This window comes from Acartia tonsa, chromosome 5 (assembly GCF_053477335.1).
Source record: "Acartia tonsa isolate MP-2025a chromosome 5, ASM5347733v1, whole genome shotgun sequence".
NCBI classification, from domain to species: domain Eukaryota; kingdom Metazoa; phylum Arthropoda; class Copepoda; order Calanoida; family Acartiidae; genus Acartia; species Acartia tonsa.
The window spans coordinates 48,585,417-48,609,261 of record NC_137264.1 but is presented as its reverse complement, the minus strand read 5'-3'; the positions used below and the strand labels follow the sequence as shown (position 1 = coordinate 48,609,261).

At 35.7% G+C, this 23,845-nt stretch overlaps 1 protein-coding gene across 1 annotated transcript in view; it reads right to left on the bottom strand.

The window, feature by feature from the left end:
* The window catches only part of LOC145320184 (galactosylceramide sulfotransferase-like), a 31,010-nt gene extending 8,423 nt beyond the window's left edge, over positions 1–22,587 (bottom strand). The window contains exons 1-5 of the mRNA XM_080162624.1: positions 22,561–22,587; positions 21,521–21,651; positions 20,617–20,667; positions 19,621–19,700; positions 18,967–19,100 (exon numbers count right to left, since the gene is read on the bottom strand). Coding sequence (XP_080018750.1) covers positions 18,967–19,100; positions 19,621–19,700; positions 20,617–20,667; positions 21,521–21,651; positions 22,561–22,587 — 423 coding nt within the window. The remainder of the gene's footprint in view (positions 1–18,966; positions 19,101–19,620; positions 19,701–20,616; positions 20,668–21,520; positions 21,652–22,560) is intronic.
* Positions 22,588–23,845: the final 1,258 nt, after the last annotated feature.

Sequence of the window (23,845 nt, the reverse complement as noted above, 5' to 3'; positions counted from 1 at the left end):
ACTGATAATGGTACCTGGATTTTCATTTTTTCCTTTATTTAAAAATTTATATGAATATCTAATTCTACATATCTACATGGCTTTAGATATGTGACATTAAAAATCATTTAAAATCAGTTAATTGCTTTGTATATCTATGATAAAATGTAATATAACCATTGAACAGGATACATACAGGCAATGGATAATATTATAATTGAAACTATAAAATTAAGCTATTCTCGGGACCATCAATAATGTATCATCTTAATTAACGCCTATCTCAAAAAATGCTTATCTCAGAAAATGCTTTTCTAAAAACATTTTAAAAAGCAAAGCATTGTTTTATATTTAGCAATCAATATATTAATAAGAATATATTTTAATATCATTAATATGACCTAATTATATTCATTTTGTATAAAGACACATTCATTTATTAAAAATTGTTAAGATAAAGTCCAAGCTTTTTAGCTCCAACTAGTGGCTACGCCCCTAGAGGCCTCTAATGGTACTTTAAATGTTTTTTTTTTATATTTAAAATATGTCTATGTTGCGTTTGACATTTATGTTTCATTGAATGCTCTTTGTTAAATCAAGAAACATAATTTTTTTGTTTTCTTGTGATTTCTCTTAGGAAGGTGGTGGTACCCTCCCCCAAAATAGTTACAAATCTTTCCGGGACCTATGAGAATCTACCATGTTAAGAAGAACCTGATTGCAGCGAGATCCTTTGGCACAAATATACAGACACACAAACATCCTGTTACTAATAAAGTAACAGGATGTTTGTCTGTGTGTTTGTACTCTCTTTTGGAATCATACTGCAGAGTTAAAAATACGAATAGGCCCCCACATAATTGGGGGATTTTAAAGTTTTATTATCAATTGAGAAAGTTTTTACAGATATTAAGGTTTTATTTTATTTTGGGGTAAAATTCTTGCTTAGATTATATTTAATTAATTAACTAAAATTTATAGAAGATATTTAAAAGAAACAAACTTTAAAATGTGAATTAATTAAAGGTTTTGCTGTAAGTGTTTTCTAAGATAGGCGTTTTTTGAGTACAGACAGGTTGAATTAAACACACACACACATACACACAGACAGAGTACGGACACCACAGAACTTGATTGTATTAAAGTTTATTCTTCAAAACATGGAATAGGATAAAGAGCACACAAATTCTATTCTTTTAATAAATTTATATATAAATCTGTTGTATATGGATGTACAATAATTAAAGCAAGGCTTTATTTTAATACTAAACAAAATTACGTAAAGATGGTTCCTGAGATATTAAATCAAGTCAGTTTATAAAATAACATGTCTTTTCAGTTATGGGAATACAATTATTTACTTATTATAGTTATTGAAATTGTCCTATATTGGTCCAAACTTATAACTTAAAATACACTGAAGGGACTGCAACTTTTACAATATTTAAAAATGTTTGGTTTCTATATTTCAACTTAACAAAATTTGTTGGTACCATTTGTACAATGACAGGTAAGAGAGGGGACGAAGAAAGAAAGAGGGAAATACAAACGGCTATAAGTTGGGTTTATAAACAAAATCTGTATGATTATAAATCAATAAATTAATAAACTTGTTTAACCAAGTTGTCGAGATTTTACATAATATCACCAGGGACGTCCTAGGGGGTGGAGGATAAAGGGGTAGGCATCCCCAAAATTTTTAATTTTTACCCCCTTAAAATAAAAAAGCTTAGACGTCACTAACTCTATGACATAAAGATTTCTCCCCCCAAGATGAACTTTGTGATGCTGTAGGCATCTCAGAAATTGTAATTTTTAATTCTTCCCCCCCCCCCCCCCAATAAAAATGCTTGGACGTCCTTGAAAAGTATGATCTATGTTATCAAGATTTTCAATGATAAACAACCTTTTTGTTTCAAAGACCCAACTCTGTGTGAATGAAACAGTGATATTACTGGATAAAAATTAATTAAAATCAACTTATATATTATCCAGATTTTATTTAATTGACGACCTTTTTGTTTTAAATCCCCAACTCTGTTGAATGAAACAGACAACTACTTAAAATAATGGGCCCTGAATGTTTATTTTATATGGATTTTTCATTTAAATAATGTTTAGTTGAAACTTATGTATATTGATTGTAGGAATATGAATTTAAGGCTTTAAAAAAAATTAAATAAAAAACAAAATTTGGATATCTAGGGTTTAAATATAGGCAGGTATTTAGAAAAATTTGACTCTTTTCCGATAATTGGGAGAAAAAAAAGATTGCTTTTGTTTATGGAAAACCTATAGTAAGACTGCTAATTTTTTTGCTAGATATGTATAACAAATGATATTTGTTTATTCTTTTTGCCCAATTTTATTCTTAAATCATGTATTTTCTGAAGATTTCAACAATTTTTCATATGTTAGTGTACCTGCATAGATATATCAATATTTGGTAACTGATTTTACGAAATTAACGAAGGTTTTATATTTAATTGTAAACCAAGTTTGAACATTTATTTCAAAAGAGGTGTAGTACAACAAAATTTTTGTAGTATAAATTTCGTTGTTTTTATGTGTAAGCAAAGAAAAGGGTGATTTTTCCTTAGTCTTATAAGTGCACAGATTGTTGTGGTATTTTTGTGAGAAGTGGATCTTGGCATTCTTAATTAATTTATTTCTACCTTTATGGAATTTTTAAGGCATTATTCAATGAAAATTACTTAAAACATAAGAAAAAGTAAATAAAAATGCAATTTGAAAAATTAGCTTCGCGATCACTTTAAGTGGACAGAAGAATTGAATAGAGTATGGACTGAATTTATGGACATGTTTAAGACTGAGATGTGTAAAGGCTATCCTCAATGGGATAATCCTAATCTTTTTATCGTGGATGTAGATTATAGTTCTCAGTATTTTGCAGGGATTATTTCGCAAGAACAGGATGGTGTAGAAAGAGTGTTCGGTGTCTGTAGTAAAAAGTGTAATGCTGCTGAACAAAATTACCCTTCTTATAAAGGAGAATTAGGTGCATTAGTATATACACTAAAGAATTTTTTACACTTTTGTAGGTTTTGTGAATTTTTGGTTCGGACAGACAGTATTTCATTAGTGCATTATAAACGCTGGGCTAAAGGATCAATAAATGGTGTCACCTATCGATGGATAACTTTCTTGCAAAGTTTTGACTTTACAGTTATCCATCGACAGGGGACTAAGCATGTGAACGCAGATTATTTGTCGAGAACTGAGTTAGATTGTAAGGAACATCAACTGAAGGATTGTCAGGAGTGTAGAGAGACAGATAGTAAAATTTTGGATCCTTACCTGGATGATTCACCATTTCTGGATCAAATCTATACCATTATGCAGGTACATTCTGCAGAGGATGAGGTGGATGTTGAGTTTGTCTGGCAACGTAGTCTTCAGCAGGACGAGATTCTAAATGAAATAAGGTTATGGATATTGGAAAGGAGACAGTTGTCTTCTTATGAGAGGGCTGAGTTACATTATTATTATTATACATTATTTAAACTTTATTATTAGAATATAAATTATAAAATGAGACATAGTGATAAAAATCAAAGCATAATACAAATACGAGTAAAATAAGATAAAAATAAATAAGGATTGGTGACTTCATTGTTTGACAAGGTTTATTGCGTCATCAATCGCCCCCTCCATAGGTTCCCTGGTGTCAGCCTCGTTTTTGGTCAGTAACCCCTTCATGGTCAGGTAACTGCTGAAAGCTGGCATCCTGGAGGGCGTGTTAGTCTGTTTTCTAGGTTTACGCTGAAGTGAACCCAGAAAGAAATTGGCGCAAGCTTTGTAGGCTGAAGGGGTCAGGTGAACCCCATTGACCAGACTGTTTTTATCAAAATTTCTACCAAAAATGTTTTGGTACTCCAGGAATTCGCATCTCTCTGGTAGAACGAGGCTTGCCTGCAGATACTTGTTGAAAAGATTGGCATAACCAGTCATTGAAATCCGCTGGTTCTCACTGTCTAGGACAGAATGTTCCTGTAGGCCACAACATTGAGTGATGTGTCTAGGGAAGGGTCCTAGAATAAACACCCTTCCCTTGAAGTGCTGCGCCAGGAAGATTGACAGCTTATTGGTGTCTAGAATCAACTGGTCCATCTGCTGGTCTGACAGGATCATTGGGTTAGTTCAGTGGTACACTCTCTTACCATTCTGTAGCACGTCCATCCAGAAGTTGTCCTTGTTTAGCATGTGGTTTCCCAGGAAATGTAAGAAAAGTACATCTTCTTCTTTCCCAGCTGCTAGGAAAGAGTGGTCTTGGTTCCAGAAGAAGCCTAGGTAATCACCTCCCTTACAGCAGGAGACAACCTGAACACCCTTGGTGAGGCAGAGCTCTTGTAGAAAGGGTTTGGTCTGCTGCATTATGGAGCTACCGAGTAGAAACACGGTTCTGCCACTGTTAATATCCAATCTGGAGCCAGATCTGAGACCAGCAAATAAGGAATCTTTGCTTGGAGTTACAACAGCTGTTGCTGTTGGGTTCAATTCCACATGGGCAGCAGACACCGACTGTAATAAGGATACAAGGAAAGTCTCCTCAATATTCCTGGGCATTCCAAAGCTCCAGTCTCCACTACAACCCTCTGAGAATTGGCCATCACAGCGTGCGTACATTCCCCCCACCTCCTGTACGCAAATTGGGGGGGAAGGAATGGTACAGACAGCTGCACCATGCTGTTCAAGAGTGGAGGTGAGGGGTTGCCAGAGTGAGTATTTAGCATTTTTACCTCCTGCACTGTTACCAAAATGACACACTTGCAGGTGTGAGTTCAGCTGCTTGATTGAAATTAAGCTGTCCAAGCCATAGCCAGTCGGGAATGGTGGAATAGAAGGTAATATATGCAGGTTGTAAGTTGCGGCCCACTCTGAAAAGCTCAACAGCTGAGCCCAGTATGTTGTGTGGCCAACCTTCATAAGCAGGGTGAGAAGGAGACATACACCTATTGACCCACTCTGTATCCTTAGTCCAGCCTTGAAGTGTCTAATCAGCATATTTTGTAGGTCAGTAAAAGTTCCGGACTCCACACGAATAACAGGACAGCAATCTTGTTTCAGACCAACAAGGACTGGACAGTGTTGATCACCAAGAAGAAAGACTCTTGCCGAGTTGTTTATGTTGTGACTATTACCCATAACATCACACGAGAAACATGCTCCTCCAAAGAACGTACAGGTCACCTTTGTAGTGGCTGCCAGTCCTGAGACCAAAAATTTTGGTTTGGGTAGAATCAAGCCCATTCGTTGCAGGCGATTGTCCTTGTCAAAAACAGGAAGTTTGTCGTTGGTGAACGCTTGTCTGGAAACTAGAAGTTGACCGTTGAGGTTTAATGTACAAATGTAAAAATCCTTGTATTAGGGAAGTTGCAATTTAGAGTTCTGATTGCTGGGAGCTATTTGGCGACGTTCCTCTCCACCACTGATTTCATTACGGCGGCTACGGTTGTGTCCAGCACCTCCACCAGAACTGCGGTCACGAACACGCTCAGGGTGGCCTCCTTCTCCCACACCAGCACGCCCAAAACGCCGAGGCTGGAAATTCTCCTGGTCTCGTCTGTGCTCAGCAACTGAAATAAGAAGAGAGTGTTAATTTTTTTACAAAAGAAAAACACAACAATTTAAGAGGAAGAGAGTTAAGATTTAAAAAGTATGACGAGACATTGTACAACAAGGTACTTAAAGGTAAACTACAAAGGTTAAGACAGGAAAATTATTTTTAAAATAAAAGAAAACAGTTTGTAGCAAAATTTATTTATGACTGATATTCATCCGTTCATTTAACATTGCAAATAAGAGAAGATAGAATTAGCGTAACCCCCCCCCCCCCGCCCCCATTTCCCCATGAAATCATTCCTATAGAATAAAGAAAAAGTTTAACAATAACAGGGTTTGGTGCTCTGTAACAGAAAAATTAGAGGGTGGGATTTTTCAGGGTTCAATGGACAACAATAAACTTTGAAGGAAACTGAAATCAAAAGAAATTAAAAAAAACAAAACATTTTTGTTTATTAATTAGTAGCGTGGCTTCTCCAAAGCTGACCTTAGCCGTATGTACATACATTCAATATTGTAACTAAGAGATATGCAAAGTTAAGGGGAAAAAATTGTATACAATGTAGAGGGACAGGTAAAAGCTTCTGTTAAAGACATAAAGTTTTTATTTTGATTTAGATAAAGAAAATAGCTTATTTTCTCTTCACCTCCCCTCATAATCCAGCTAATAGTTTTATTAAACTAAAACCCAAATATAAATTTTAGCGCTGTTCCATCTCGCCCCACCCTTCACCCTTTCATCATTTAATTAATATATCAACCTGGGTCAAAGATTATTTTAGAAAACTTCTTACTATAACTGCCATTTTTTAAAAACAGTTTCCTGTAATTAGAGATAAAACAAATAAGATTAACCATCAAGGGTGTCTTTCCTTTCCTGGCACAGCTGTAAAGAAAATAATTAAACATTAAGATTTCTATATTAAGAATAAAAATTACAAAATCTGGTAGATAAGAGGGTGCTCCTATTAAAAGATTTTCCATTGAAAAGTTAAAGTTTGTCACCTTTAAATTATTATTAAAATAATTATTTGCTAGTGAAATAGTGGTTGGGCAGTCTATAAAAAAATGTTTGATAGTTTCCCTTTGAGCAGGTAATAGATTGTATTGTTCACAAAAAGTACAGTTGGGGGAGATATTATGATTTATTTTTGATAAATGACATTTATATTTATTGGTATTATTAAGATGTTTTAGGCCAAATTCTCTAATTTGAATGGGTATGAAACTATGATTCCAAACATTAAGCCACTTTTTTTCTCTCTCTACATCCACTACCCTGGAATCAGTCCATGAGTATCTAGATTTACTTGTATAAATTTTTGCAATATCTACATCATCATAGAATAGGTATTTTCTAAAAATTTTTGACTTCAAGTTTTTTTTCTTAAAAAAATCATCTAGACATAGGTAAGGTTCTTGAATTTTAGAACTAAATTTATTTAAACTGTATCTAAAAATGCTTGAGAGTCTAAAGAATTCCATGACGTTGATTACCAAATTGTTTTTAAATTGAAAAGCTTCCCTGTCAAGACATTTGTGTTCATCATTGATAATGTCAACAATTCTAAGGGTAGTAAGTATCTCTCCAAACCTTTCCCAGGTATGATTTGTGAAAATAGTCCTGTTAAACTTGTTATTTAAGGCATCAGTAAAAAGGGGATTGTCATAGATTCTCATATCTAAGATGTTAGAATGGTTTAACCAGTATGAAGTAGAAAATTCCTTGTATGAAGAGATAATTCTGTGTAAGATTGGGTTTAAATTCTGGTCAATATTATTAGTATAATAGAACTTATCATTGATATTAAGTGCAGCATGACGTAGTTCAGAGCTCCAAGAATCCTTTATGTTTAAAGATTTTTTGAAAAGCAATAAATCTAAAGATTTTAAGAAAGTTCTAGGTTTTGTTAAACCAAGCCCTCCCTTGGAAACAGGTGTAAAGATCTTTGATTTTGCTATTGGTGTCCCTTGATTAAGGAAGCTAATAATTAATTCCTCTACATTCTTTAGGAATAAATCAGGTACATTTAGCACAGAACCTATATAATTCAATTGAGGAAAAATAAACGTTTTTATAACGTTTACCTTTCCAGGTATGCTTAGACCAAAAATACCCCAAAAGTTCCTTATCTTGATTATTTTTTCAAAACATCTATCCCAATTTAAATGCATTCTTTCAAGTTTATGATCAAAAATGATACCCAACATCTTGAAAGAGTCAACTATTTCAAAACCTAGATTATTACAAGAGTTGTTGAAACCATTATTTATCCTATCCCCAATAAGACAAATTTTTGTTTTTGTTCTATTAATTTTGAGACCAGATAGATTACCAAAGTCAGTTAAAATAGAGTTGCAGATTTCAACATTTTCCTGAGTAGGACTAAAGAACACATCCAGGTCATCTGCAAAAGCTGCCAAAGGGTCAGCTTCCGCAGAAGTCTCATCAGAATTAAAGGGGATTTCCTTAGGAATGTGTAATTCTTCACATAGAACAATTTTTAAGATTAGTGGATTAAGACTAATTTTAAAGATGTCTGGACTAGGTCTATCTCCTTGAAGAGTCCCTACATTAAAACAGAAATTTTCAGTAATTCCTTCTGCAGTTGCTATATGTCCATATCTATTGTTTAGGCAAGTACTTAAGAAATCGATAAAAAAAGGTCCAAAGTTGTGGAATCTAAATGCTTCTAAAATGTACTCATGACCTATTGCATCAAATGCTGAAGAAAAATCCAAATTAAGTACAGCAAGTGGTGTATTGGATTTGATTGACTTATTAATGGTTTCAAAGGTGTAAATGAGACCTTCTTGAATGCAGTATTTGGAACTGTAACCCTTCTGAGCTTTATAACATATCTTGTCTACAAATTTTTTTAATCTGTTTACAAGAACACCACTAAAAAGTTTGTACAGATGAGTTAAATTTGCTATTGGACGAAGAGATTTAATTTTTGAGAGATCCAAATCCCCATTTTTTTCAATTAATTTTATCCTGGAACAACGCATAAGCTGATTTGTTGATTTTAAAGTAATCATCTTATTAAAGGCCACCCTAATAGGTGTTCTTAGAAAAGACCAAAATTTTTTTATACATTTTATATGAATACCATCAGGTCCAATAGAAGAAGTAAGATTAGAGGTTTTTAGAGATAGGTCAAGTTCAGTGTCTGTAATTTCCCCCTCGAGAGAATCCCTTTCAATATCAGTTAATTTGTGTTGCTGGACCAATGGATGATTCCTGAAATTGCCCAAAAAAGTTTGTATGTTAGAACTTAAAGGGAATGGATTTTCAAACTTTGATTTGAAATGATCAACTAAGTACTTATCTCTAGCCTGTAAGTCTAAAAATCTTTGTCCATTATTGTCTGTTAGAGAAGCTAAGCAGTTTTTATTTGAAGAGTTTTTAAGAATTTTTACAAAAGGTTTACTTGCCTTTTCTAAGTTCAAAATATTGAAAAATTTAGAATCTTGAATTAAAGCTATGCATTCTACATCTTCAAAAGAGGATAGTTGAGATTCTATGTCATTAATTTCAGAGCTAACATCGTCATAATGATAACGTAAGTTTTTTAAACTGTAGAGTTTTTTTTTTAATTCATTTTTATAAGCTGATGCTTTACTTTTGTAATGACTTTGAAAAGAAATGATACTGTTCTTAATATTCATTAATAAAATATCTAAAAAAATCTCAGGTGAAGTAGTGCATGGAAATAAGTAGCAATCTTCAATTGTGGGAAAGTTTGAACATAAATTCGAAATAGTGGCTTCTTTGATATTAATCCAATTAATAACGAGTGAATCCTGATTGAATTTAGAGTTAAGTAGCGCAACTTTTTCCATATGTAGAATACTTATTCTGGTGAGACATTCTTTAAGGAAAGCCTTATTTGGTAAATTAAAATATTCTATGATTGTTTCATAGATATTGTATTTTACAGACTCAAAAAGACCGCTTATATCAAGAATCTTAGTGTCAATCGCTTTGACATGGAATCTTAAATTTTTTTTCGTTGAAAGTGCAACAGTTTTATGGTCAAGTAACTTTAGTTTGCTAGGTAAATATTCACATTTATCGATAATGTCAATAAGATTGGGGGAAATTAAAAAATGATCTATCCTACTCCTATTTTCCCTTAGACTACCAAAAGGTATGTAGCTGAAATCAATTAAATCAGGATTTAATAACCGGAATATGTCAATTGCAAAGTTAGTTTTGGTCCAATTAAAAAGTTCAATACAATTTTGATAGTTTGGAAGTGAGTTCATGCAAAAAGTATCTAAGTTACCTAGGGATTGATTTAAACTGGCTGGGGTTAAAGTAGGGATGCAATTCATGTCCCCCCCTAAGATATAGAAATCGATTCCTAAGTCAATAATTTTTGCTTTAACTTGTTGAAAAAAATGTTTATTTTGGCTCTCAGTTGGGCCATAGACAGAAGCCAATAGAAGCCGAAAGTTGTTTATAACTACATCAATTATTAAAATATTTTGACATTCTGAACGTAAAATCTTAATTATTTTGTAATCAATGCTATTTTTTATTAATATACCAACTCCCCTATTATTTTTAGAACTATTAAGAATCATAGAATAATTTCCGAAATTGTTACAACTAAAGATTTTTTTCAGAACATTTTTATCAGAGTTTCCTAAACGAATATCTTGAAGGAGAAAAAAATCTGCATTCTGTTTAAGTATAAAGTTTATTTTATAGTTAAATTTGTCTGTTTTAAAATTGAAATTATCCTTAGTTGTAACATTTAAGGAATTCAAGTTCTGTGAACGAAAATTAAGATTTTTTAGAACTGTAATATCTCTCGAGTATTGATCATTACCAATAGAGTTTACTTTTTCTTCTAAAAAGAGCAATAAGTATGTTTTCACAAAAATGTACAAAAATCTGGGCATTGCAACTATCAAAAAAGAATGAATGGAGGTAGTAATATAAAAAGCTAAAATCTATTTGAATTATAAGATGAAACTTATAAATAAGAGAACCATAAAATAAAAAACATAATGAATAGATTAGTAAGAAATCAACTGAAAAACCTAAAACATAGTTATTAACAATTCTCCTACCTTCAGAATAGGGTTGGTTTCTATGCTGAGTCCTATGATGACGGTATTTATAGCCTAAGTTAATAAAAATACACAAATTAGTTTTTTGCAGTTTTGCGTGAGCTTTTTTAAAGATATAATTGAAATAAAAGCAAAAGAATTCATTTCCGTAAGGCCAAAGAGAAGTATGAAAAAATACAGTAGGAAAGTTTTTTAAGCCAATATAATTGTTTTTAAATAACAAGGAGAAGTTTAAATTGATTAGATAAGATAATATTCCATAGAAAAAGACTGTAAAGATCAGGTTAGAATTATTCTCTAGACAAAAATTAGGTTTAGTAAAAAAGGATATTAAGTAAGTAAGATATAAAAATATGAAAATATAAAACATACCATTCATAATTTTCAAGATTATTTTCACAAGTTTTCCTGATGAGGTGTTGTATAAGAGTGAAGAGATGTTTAAATGATATATGTACACAGGGAGGGGGGGGTAGAGGGGTGAAGGGGGTTCTATAGGTCGGTGGGTAAGCTTGAATGAGCAAGGGGGACAAAGGGGTTGTTTAAGGGTGATAAAGGTGTTTTTTTTTATGAAATGGGTGGGGGTAGAAGGTAGACGGTGAAAATAGTGAAGTGTAGAGAAGAGTAACTTTGTTGGGGGGGGAGGGAGAAATATAGTGGATGAAGAAAGAAATAGGAAATGATATGCTAAAAGATACATTTTGACAAAACTAACAGGAGTGAAAATAGACATTAGGGCGCAATTTATAAGACAAAAAATTCACTTTTGCAAATTTGTTCTCCCTTAAACTCAGATAGTAGACTATCATGCACTGGAGTTTTTACCGCCTCTAAAAACGTCCATCTCTTTTCCCCTGCATCTCTATAATGAATGTTAATTTTTTTCCCTGTTTCATAAGATGGTCTAATCATAATTTGCTTCCCATTTAAATCTATGTTTGTATTTTTAAAGGTACTCAGTTGATTTCTCATACAAGTAATGCTTTTCATAAGATTTTTTGGCCAGTGGAAAGCTGTGGAGAAGCCATTTTTCCTTAGTACTTTTTCCATAGCGTCTTTATTATCTTTGCTTTTAAGTTTGATTAGGAGGGGAGCTGTATGCTTGTCATCTTTAAATACCGTTGTTTTGCCAAGGGAAATAATTTGAGCATCCTTAATAATCAACTTAATGTCATCTTTCTCTCTAAGAATTTCCCTTGCCCTTTTGGAAATTTCAGCTGGATCAGATATTTTTTTTCCAAAATCCAAATCTAAAATCTTGCACTGCTTGCCAGACTCTTTCAGGTCCAAGCAAGATTGTTCATAGGCAGAAGATTTCTCAACAGAGGTAACAATGTTACCTCCAGCACAATTCCTATCAATGACCTTAGAGTGCTTATCAATAACGCTGTCCTGTTTATCCCCCCGCTGGACCAAGCAGTCAAGTTTTTCGGCCATGTCAAATTGTAGAGAAGCGGCGCTATTCAGGATGGTTTTGATACTGTTAAAAAGGTCATGGTTTGGATGTTCCTTGTTGAAAACAAGGTCAGCCTTTTCCATAACACTCGTGACAAGCGTCCAATGTTCAAAAGCACGGCCAACATAAATGCCATGATTCGGTTTGTCCTCTGGACAGGTGATAGCCTTAGATTCCATTGCCCTATCACTAGATTCGCTACGAGCCCGCTTTGATAGAGTCCTATGACGTGGGGGGGTGAATTTTCTAAGAGCATCACTGTATGTAAGTGTAGGTTGCATTGTACCCATTGCAAGAAAAGTTAATCAAAATTAAATCACTTATCTTATTTTAATGAGCCACAGAGAGTTGTGAGGAACTAACTCGAGCAGAGCTTGGAGGAGATCTTCACAGTAAGAAGGGTTGACACCAACTGTAAGAAGGGTTGACACCAACTGAGTAAGAAGGGTTGACACCAACTGAGTAAGAAGGGTTGACACCAACTGAGTAAGAAGGGTTGACACCAACTGAGTAAGAAGGGTTGACACCAACTGAGTAAGAAGGGTTGACACCAACTGAGTAAGAAGGGTTGACACCAAGTGAGTAAGAAGGGTTGACACCAACTGAGTAAGAAGGGTTGACACCAACTGGTAAGAAGGGTTGACACCAACTCAAGAAGGGTTGACACCAACTGAAGAAGGGTTGACACCAACTGAGTTATCGGGCAGAAAAGAACTATTGTACAATCTTATTGGCCATATGTATGTGCTAGAGGGGGTTGTAATTTTCAGACAGCCTTTGGCCGAAGGGGGTTTTGTCGAGAGGCCTGTAGTGCCTCTTTCCTTATATAATGATATATTTGATTCAGCTCATGGTGGATATGGTTCTGGACATAGAGGTGTTCAGGAGACAATACGTAAGATAAATGAGAGATTTTTTATGCCTGGCGTGAACAAGTTTGTGGAATCGAGAATGCGAAGTTGTATTACATGTTTGAAAAAGGCTGGAAGTAATCCTAAACATGTTTCACCTATCACTCATTCTGTTCAAAGTAGTGAAGTTTTTGCTAATATGTCAGTGGACCTGGTTGGTCCTTGGACTCCATGTTATCATCAGGGACAGACGGTTAAGTTTGTCTTAATCATGGTTTGCTTATTTTCCAGATATGTCTTTACATGTCCGTTAGTTGATGCTAAAACTGAAACAACTGTAAGGGCTATATTGGAAAATTTTGTACCTACCTATGGCTTATTTAGGGCTTTGAGATCGGATAGAGGTACAAATTTTACAAGCAGTGTGTTTAAGGGGGTGATGAAAGGATTGGGGGTGGATACTGTTCTAGTTCCCCCCAGGAATCCAAATTCGAATCCTGTAGAGAGACAAAATCAGAGTTTATATGCTGCTTTGAAAGTAGATGAAAACCATGGAACTAAGGACTGGGCTAAAAAATTACCTTTGGCTACGTTGGTGATTAACTGCTCCAAGAGTTCAAGAACTGGTTATTCTCCATTTTTTCTGGTTTTCGGCCGTCAGCCACGTATTCCCCTTGATTTTCTGTCACCAGCTCCGTCTGTTGAATCTTCATCCTCGCGGTCGTATTTGGAATTTCTGAAAAATATGGAGGACATAATTAAGAGAATTTCTACGAAATCCAAATTATATTTAGAGGTTCAAAATAAACACAGAGTACAGAAGGAGGCATTGAGAGTGACAGATGTTTGTTATGCTTTCTTCAATATTGTGAAGACTGACGTGTCCAAGAAATTACAGTCTTTTTATGGGGGGCCTTTTATTGTAGTTAAGAAATTTTCGGATGCATTGTATGAATTGGCACCTTTTGGGAATAATCCCATCAAGAAAAATCAGGTTGTGGCTAGAGATAAAATTCGAAAAATTCATGCTCGAACGGAGGTTTTAGGGGAGGAGGTTAATTTTAACGTTTTTCCTTTACCTGAAATTTGCCCTTCCGATGAGATATTTTTGGAAGTGGACAATATGCCTGTAGAGAGGGAAACTGTAGAGGAGAGAGAGAGTGAAGATGTTGTGTATTTGTCACCTGAAAATGATGGTTTTGAATTGGCAGAGGAAAGAAGGAGTGACGAGGTTCAGGAGAAGGAGAGTGAGATTGCGGTTGATAATGACAGAGTTTCAAGGGATGGAAATGAGTGGGATATTAATAGAGAAAATATACCTGTAGGCGAAGGAATAGAGGTGGGAGTGACAGATGAATCTGTGGTGCCTGCTCCTGTAGCTGAGGGTAATTTTGACGAGGTTGAGCTTCCATCGGAACAGTCGTTTTTGACTCTGGCGCCGCCGCAATCTTCGCCTGAAAGATTGGTGACAATTAAGAAAAGTGGGTCACGGGTGGCGAAATATTTATGGGACACTGGGAGGAGGTTAAGATCTCAGGTAGGGGGTCCTGTGGTACATGTTCAGATAGGAACTCGAGGACGGAAAAAGTAGGGAAAGGAAAACTGATAATAATTATTCTTGTATAAAAAATATATATTATAAAAAAATATATTATAATAAGAGTTCATGAATTGTTATTTGATTATTTTAATAACAAATATGTGCTGACAAAGCTAGTAGGTGGAAAGTTGTTCTACAATGAAAGGCTAGTTCAGTTGATATTTGTGGGTGGACTTGTGAACAGTTATCAGCTAATAATGTCGGGTCATAATAATAAATTCAAATCAGGTAAATATTTTTTAATTTGGGGATTGTATTTAATATCCTGTGGGGCTGACGTGGTACCTGTGCTAGTGAAGGAGTGTGTTGGCGGCGGTCCTGAATTGAGAGCTTCATAGTGTACAGTGTTTGGACAGCATGAGTTTAATGGGACAACCAGCGGTCACCTGTTGAAAAAAAGTAGGAGTGAGATTTCTGCCTGCGGTACAATGTCACGTTGACAGAACGGTTCATACCTGGTATTGTGGCAAATATAGTCATATTCATTTAGGGGCACCAGCTGTGGTTAGTAGTGATGAATTAATTTCTAGAGAAGATTGTAAAAGGATGGAGGAACAGAGGGTGTTAAACATAGATGGACGACAGTTGCCTGTAGCATTTTATGACCGGTCAATGACTTATTTCATAAATGGTACCATTCTGTATGATGATATGATGACGTATGGAATTGACCCTCAGTGCAGAGGAGATGGTATTTATTTAAATAATACCTTTGTGCCTAATAGTTTCCAAGAAATTCAAATTACAAGTTATTTGAAAAATATACAAATTTCAATGTTACCTGATAACAGTTGTTTTCTTGAGGATCAGTTCATTGGTGCACATTGTCTGGAGTCTGATCTGCGGCTTGGGCTTGATCGAGTGATAGTTCACAATAAATCACATGAAGATAGACGTCATTTTAGTTATTTTCGGACTGTTGAAATTGTAAATTTAACTTTGTTTACATTTTCCAATATGGCGGATGATGCTAGTAATCAGGGTGGCCAAAGTTGGTTGGCGATCTCTCCACATTTTTCGTTGGGATTGAAACTGGGGAAAAAAGTGGAGTTTTCTGACTTTCTGACAGATTTGCATTATTTTCATACCAATGTTCCGGATGTATTTTTGTGGATTACAACAGCTAAAAAGAATTTTTTTCCTTGGATGCGTAGAAAGGAGGAGGATGGTGCTTTATTATTACAGCTGACATCTTCATACCATCAGGTGGAAAGGATTTTGCGGGCAGAACAGGGGTGTTGGGAGAATAATTTGTTTCATTCCAACATCAAACAAGTAGGAAATTTGTTGGTACAACATCTAGGGGAGATGGAACTTGTGTCTGTGTGTAAAAAAAGGTGGTTGAATGTGACCTTAGGAGTGAATTTGCCGTGTTATCTTGGTCATTTTTCTTTGTCCATGGACAATAGAATTGTTGCTGTAGAACCGTTTACAAGATTAGTTAAAAATGTTTCCTTGTTGATGGCAGTTGAGTGCAGGAAAAATCCAGTATTTGTGAGGGTTAAACCTGGATTATATTTGGGCAACAAGGGGGCAGGAATGCAGCTGGTTCAGACTAAACGGCTGGAGGATAGTTGGCTGGAGGTACCGGTGAATTTTGAGCATCTGTTGGATAAGGGAGAGATAGGACAGGTGTTGGAGTCTGTGGAAGAGGCTAAACTTTCGGAATTGGCTGCTAATTCACATGCTTTTGTTGTAGAGGTTACAGAAGATTGGTTTGTACATCTATATAATACGTCGATTAATTGGTTGACTAATAGTTGGCAGCATTTTGTTATGGCTGTGATTGGTGCTGCGGGGGTGGTGGTTGGATTGCTGTGTATTGGTTGTTTGGGAAAACTGTGTAACTGCGTTAAATTTTCTCGTTATCCTTCGGGGAGGCAGTAATTTAAATTTGGCATCCCTGATAAATATAATTTGTGTAAAGTATTTCGTTTTGAATGTCGTCTTATATATGCAAATGTTAAAATATTAAAACATTTAATTATTGATTATTATCAGGAAATGGAGATGGAAACGAGAGGCGGTATCAGCGGGCGTCTGGACGGCGGGAGGAGCGTGAGCTGTCTGTTGAGATGCTGGATGCTGATAGTGCTAATCGGCGGCATGTTGTGTATAGGAGAGATGATAGAGAAGGGTCTCGGAGGCGGCAGTATGAGGTGGAGTCGCCCAGGTATGAGCCTGAGTACGATGACGAGGACGATGTTGGCAATGTGGGCCTTGAGGTTGAGCTTGACTCCAGGGATCGTCTGCCTAGTGATCAGAGTGGTTCGGAGCTAGACAGTTGGGCTGAGCCTCCAACGGACAAGCCTGAACAAAAGGTGGCAGATACTAGTTCTGGCGAGGGACGACGTAGGTCTGGCAAGTTCGTGCCAAAACAGGCAGCTGTGTCGGTCAGGACTAAGGGGGCCAGCAAGGCTTATGAGGATGCTGGGGAAGGTACTTCCAGAAGGGGCGTGGTCAAGCGTCCTGCTGGGGCAGATTCTTTGGGTCCTAAACAGAAGAGGGAGTTACCAGACTTGCGTGCGGAAGTCAAGAGGAATAAGGCTGAGCGCAAGAATGACAGACGTGGTTTGGCGCCGCTCAGTGATGAAGATATAGGTCGTATCAGTAATTCTGTTGCTTCAACTTTAAAGCCTATGGTTGAGGAAAAAATTCGTGAGGCTGTAAAAGAATCAGTCAAAAGTTTGAACGTTGCACAGAAACTTTGGCAGACAGACGGTCATAAACGTATTAAAGACATGTTGGCAACGCATAAGAAGGATCTGATGGAATGTATTAGGAAGGTGGATACGGAAGTCCAGCAAATGGTAACTACTACTGCACAACAAAAGGCTTCTTATCTGGTACAGCGTATACAGACAGCAGTGGCTGATAATTGGGAAAGTAGTTCAACCAAGTTGGGACAACAGGTGGGGCAACAGGTAGAAAATTTTTTGACAGGGCAAGGAACTAAGGTTCAAGAGGCTATTTTTGAGATGGCGCAAAAGGAGGCTGAAGTGCAAAGGCACCTGGCTAATATTTTTAGCGAGTTGTCCGAGATCCGGCGCAGAATAAACAATGACTTACCGGCTGCTGCAACAGGCTGGGACTTCTGGCGGTGCTGAGGCTACCAACGAGGTGATGATGGTTCCGGGAGGTGTTCAGGTCGCTGGTGGTGTTGAGATGGAGGTGGCAATGTTGGCGGATGGGTCAGCGGTTGCTGCAGGGGTGGCGGCTGTGGATGATACTGCCGCGGCTGTAGATGATGCTGTGATGGTTGCTGTAGGAGGGCCAGTGGCTGCTGCAGCGAGTAATGCGGTCATGGCGGCAACAGTGGGTGTCTCGGCTGAGGTTGGTGGAGGGGCACTGAACACTCCTCCTCCAGTGGGAGAAGGAGATGAAGGACTTGAGGCCGGGGTTAATTTTGATGTGGGTTCACCCAGTGAAGACGTTGATCCCAGTTTGTTGGATCAGCCTGATGGATGGTGAAACCATGCCTAGCTGGATGGTTTCAGAAGGGGGTAAATGTCATATATTTAAGTTGTGATGTCATATATTTAAGTTTGCAGACATGTTTTAGTTGTTACTCTCAATTACTCTTCAATTGCTCTCAGAAAGAATAAAGAGAAAATGTATTAAAGACAGTTGATATTGAGAGTCCTAACACAGAACATTATCTGGTTTGGGTTCTAGTCTTATTAAGACCAATTCAGCTATTTACAGACATCTTATTACTTTAGCTAGTTTGCATAGGCAGATATTCTACCCCTTCAAAGTGCATAGTTAATTAATACATTGTATTAATTAAACAGACAGTCATCCTGTTGCTTGGTGTCCTGATATACAGACAGACATCCTGCTACTTCAGAACTTTCCAGCTTAAATAATCAGTAGTTTTGAATTATTAATATATTTAACCATTTCTAAATAAAGTATATATATCTAATCCTATTTACTCAAAAAACTGCATTTAATCCAATATAATAAATACTTAAAAAACTGTTTGCATTTTGAATTAAATATTAAGTCTACTCTATCATTAACTTATGAAAGTCTGTCTATATCTCAATTCTTAAAAAAAAATGCTCCACAATTTTTTAAAATCTGAATTAAAAATTGGTTTATCGAATTCAACTCCCCACTCCTCAATTGTCGCTAGTGGCATCTAGGGACGTATGAGTGCCATTTATATATCCTGCAAAAGTGCTAAGGTAGAATACATCATTTAGAAGAAAAAAAAGCTTGGCAGATAAGTATGACAACATTTCAAGAAATTCCTAAAGTAGCTAATTAAAAAAAATACTCTGTTGTGTATCTTTACTAGCAGCCAAGAAAATTACATTTCTTTCATTGTGTTCTAGACTGAAGGATTGAAGGACGGACAGACAAAGTTAATTAAAGATTAGCTTGGCTACTAGGAAATATTTTACCTCAAAATTTTTGTTATATTTATGAAGTATATCAACTTCTCTTTTCATCTTCTTTTCTCCAAAATCAATAATTTTTTGTTCAAACTTTGATTTAAAATGATTGTAGAGCTGCATATCAGCTGCCAGATAACCTTCTATTTATAAAAAAAATGTGTAATCCTTTAAATAGCCTAGACTTTACAAATTTTTAATAAATTGAAAATAAGTAGGGCGTTTAGTTTTTTTGTCTTTATTCTTAGAAAAAAAAATTTTTCTTCATATAACTCACCTCCCTAATTTTTAAATAAATTGAAAAGTTGGTTTTTGTCTTTATTCTTAGCGCCTGCGGAACATATACACTATGCCCAATATAATCTAACCTAACCTAACTTCAAATAACAACACCCCCTCTGAGGCTTTCGGCAACTGGGGGACAACAAAATTGGTTTTAATCTTATAATTGTACATTTTTATATTTGCGGAAAGCTGTTTATAATACCATGCGATAGATAATTATTCCATTATGGCACTGAAACCAATTTATATCCGCTTGATTAGAGCCAGTTCTAATACATACAGAAAAATCTTGTATAGAATCGTATTACAAACATATTTCTATGAATATTGATAAAATCAAAACCAGTAAATATGATGTGATAAATTAATATTATTTACCTAGGAACTTTCTTGACTCTTTTGATAACTTTGGTTTTGTTTCAGGATTTAATTTATTCAATTCCAGAGTAACAAAATTGCTGAACATTAAAATTGTAATTAATAAATCTCTTAATTTGCAAAATGAAAATAAAGATGTATTGAGATTCAGATTTAATGCTCTAATGTGTGGGAATTTTCACAAAAAATGAAAGCTTCTGAGAAAGTCAATTAACCCAAATATCAAGGACGGAGTCATAGACGTCCAAGGGGGGGGGGGGGGTAATGGGGCGATTACCCCCCCCCCCCCATTTAGAATTTACCCCTACCCTGGGGGTGCCGTAGGAACCCCTAACAATTTTTTGGGGGTAAATACCCCCCCAAAACAAAAAATCTCTAATAAAAAAAAATTTTGCGCGCTTCGCGCGCATTTTCAATACTATATATTTAATAAAATTTAAATTACCCCCCCCAAAAATTTTTCCCCGGGGGTAAATTTTGGGGGGGGGTAAACTAAATTTACCCCTGCCAACAGATTTCAGGGGGGGGGGGGGGTAATTACCCCTTCCAAGCAAATTTTACCCCTGGGGTAAAAATTTTGGGGGGGGTAAAAAAAATTTGCTGCACGCTTCGCGCGCTATTTTACCCCCCACAAAAACGAATTACCCCCCCCCTTCAAAAATTTTTACCCCCCACAAAATAAAAAGCTTGGACGCCCCTGGACGGAGTTGCAATCAGAATTAAATCTTTAAAAGCAGAGAAAAATGCCAAAATCATTTCCCATTGATTTTTATTTGTATTTGCATATCTTATTGGTTCTCCCATATTTCCCAAAAATTCTGTTTTTGAGATCTTGTGCGTCGTTGGTGCTGATAAATCAAAAATTAATAGTGGAAACTAGTAACCAAAATATGCATCTACATTTTATATTTATAGTAAAATCATCCTAAATGAATAACAAAGCTGCTATTCTAAAAATTCGGATTTGCCTATTTTTTTTTTTCTCAGTGTACAAACCTTGTATCCCAACAAAGATGATGTTTTAACAGTACAATAGATTCGGGAAACCTAAAAAAATGAATGTATATAGGACCGGCAGTATGAACAAAATGGTTGTATGCTTTCAAGCTTAAGATCTCTGTAACCACTAAATGGACTGGGCTCTACTCTTTTGGGAATATACTGGCTTTGTGGTTTTAATTCATTTTTTTTTTTTGGGGGGGGGGGGGATTAGACTCCCTCCCTCCCAAAAAGAACAATTATTCCCCCCCCCCCCTAAAACTGTTTTTCTTTTTATTGTGGTGGTTTTAAGCTATTTTCTTGGTGAGTGAAAAATACCCAACCCCCTCTAAAAGAAAAAATTTCTCACCAACAATTTTTTATAAATATAAACAAATAAGTAAATCTATAGGAATTTAATTCGCATCATAACTTATCTGGTTGTTAGGTTGTACTTCCCATTACGTTTTGGGGCTAATCCCCCAGAGGCAATGGGTGTAGCCAATAGTTATAAAAACAGTAAAACTTACATACATAAAATCAGATATTGTGAAACTATCTAAAAATAGATTACCCATCTATCTCAAATAGCAGCCATTAAAATTATATATCTGTCTTACATTAGGTAGACAGACAGAGAGATAGACAGGTAAACAGAAAAACAGAGTGTTGACACTACAAATATACACGAGGATTTATTACAAATTTTGTGAACCTAGATAACTTTTGATCGGTCACCATGACCGCGTCCGCTGTAGTTGGAATTTTGACATGTTGTTCTCCTCGGACAAAAATTTCTCAACTTAAAAAGGTCATTGATTTTGGGGTCCGTATGTTAAAAGAAATAAAACCAAGAGAGGTGGGTGTAAACGCCCTTCCCCCCCCCCCCCTCCCTGAATTGATAAAATTTCAATTAAGTTACCTTTCTTTGATTACAACAAGATGGAAATCTTTATCAATTTCCTTAATTTTTTCATTTACAGCTGTTTGATTGTCAATTTTATCTGTCTGTAAACCAAGATCTCTCAACATGGAACTTCTCATAAAATATGGCTAAAAAGTATAATATGAAGTTAGTTACCCGAGGGCGGCAAAATTATGGCAAAGCCCCATAAATAGAAACAACACATTAGCCAGCAGTACTACCTAAATCCTTATAATAAAGTAACAGGATGTTCGTCTGTTTGTCTGTACTGAAGGATCTCGCTAACAGCTGAATGTTCAAGTTCTTCTTAACGTAGCTTCTCATAGGTCTCGGGAAGGTTTATAAACTATTTGAGGGAGGATACCACCACCCTCCCAAGAGAAATCACTAAAAAATCGAAATTTATTTTTACATAGAGAAACTTGAACGCAACATAGCTAAGTAACGCATTATTTAAAAAAAAAACATTTAAGGTGCCACTAGAGGCCTCTATGGGCGTATCCGCCAGTAAAGAATACATAGCAGATTTGGAGCTTCCTAATCTTATGTATTTACATTTTGATCACAAAACTTTGGTTTTAAATATACATTTAATTTATAATGTAAAGGTGAAACTGTGAAATATATATATAATCAAGGTGTAACGAAAAAAAACGAAAAATTAGTATACTATTACATATGTTAGTCAAAACAAAAGCCTAAAACCTGAAATGGACCAGTAAAAGCTTTCCTGAAACATTTGAACATTACAGTTAGTGCAGCTACCTCCACCATCAGCTGTGAGGCTTAGAGATGCCTCATACGGCGTTCATAGACACTGAATAAGCAACAGCCACCAAATTTCAATTCTATAATAACGCAGCTTTATAGAAACTGGAATTGCAGCCAAACTCATCCATTCCTATTCCTGCAGGAAGCAACCATGCAGATTATTTGAGGAAGCTGCTTGGAGGAAGATTTAGCTGCAACTTCACATTTGTATTCAGCTGCGACTGCTGATTCGTACTTTGCTGATCAAAAGTTTAAAAACTAATTACCTTATCTTTATTTTGTTGATTATTCATCAGTAATTTTAGTAATTGGTCTAATGGTCCAGTAGTTTGGCCTACAAGTTTCAGGGGAAGGGGGGGGGGGTTAAGTTCTGACACTTTTGCAAAAATAGTGATAATAGGCTTTGTCCTTGAAGTGAGAGGATAGGTTATTTTACAAAAAAAAGTTTCCTTTTGGGATTTTCTATTGTAAAAAAATTTGGATTTGGCCTCCTGGTTCAGGTGCTGCAGGTCTCCAGGTTGTCTCTGGACAGGTAAAATGAAAAAAAAATTTTTTTGATGAGTTAGAGTTCAACTTATAAAACAAAATATGCATCTTTTATCTTCAAATATTTTTACCTGTCCTGAGACAACCTGGAGGCCTGCCTGTAGCACCTGAACCTGGAGGCCAAATCCAATTTTTTTTTTAATAGGAAAACTACATCCCAAAACAACCTATCCTCTTACTCAAAAGACAAAGCTTATAATAACTGTTTACGCAAAAGTGTCAAAACTTCCCTCCTCCATACTCAAATTTTGAAACAAACAGGTCCACAGGATGCCTGTGAAAGCACGATGAAAGATGGTTGTATTTGATTTACAGAGTATTTCAAAATGTGTGGCATGACAAGGAGTAATCTTCTTGATGATATGTTAACAAGAATGTGGCTTAAACCACAAATATCCCTGTAGTATAAAGAAGTTGGTAAAGAGTTAGTAAAATCTTTTCAAAATAGTTGTTCCCAGGGAGTAAGGGAGGGGACAATGGGCAATTAATTCAATTTAAGAGTTTTCACTGAAAGCAATGAAAACCCGATTTATCCAAAAAATTTGACCAAAATTGTAAAGGGATCATGGTAATATAATTGAGAACAAAATTAGTTCTAAGAAAAAAATCATTTACTTGAAAATTAAATTACCAGTACATCACAATGTAGTAAACATTCTATAATTAATCACTAGAAAAATCACCCTTAGAACTTCGTCAACCCTTCTCATATATTTTTAAGTACCCAAAGTCAGTCAGAAACTGCTGAATTCTTGCACATTCCCTTTAAGCCAGTACCCAAAGTCTGAGACTCCCTGAGTTGTTCCTGATTTTGCCTCCTATTTCCATTTTTACCCTCCCCACTCAAATTGAAAGAGAGGAAGTAACAACTCTGTACGTGCTTGTGCCTGAGCATGGTGAAATAAAAGGCGCCAGATCCAAGCACTGAGGATATCTCTGCCTGAAAATTTTTAAAGTAAAATTAGAAAGTACATTGCATCATGGTTATATGTTCATAAGACATCC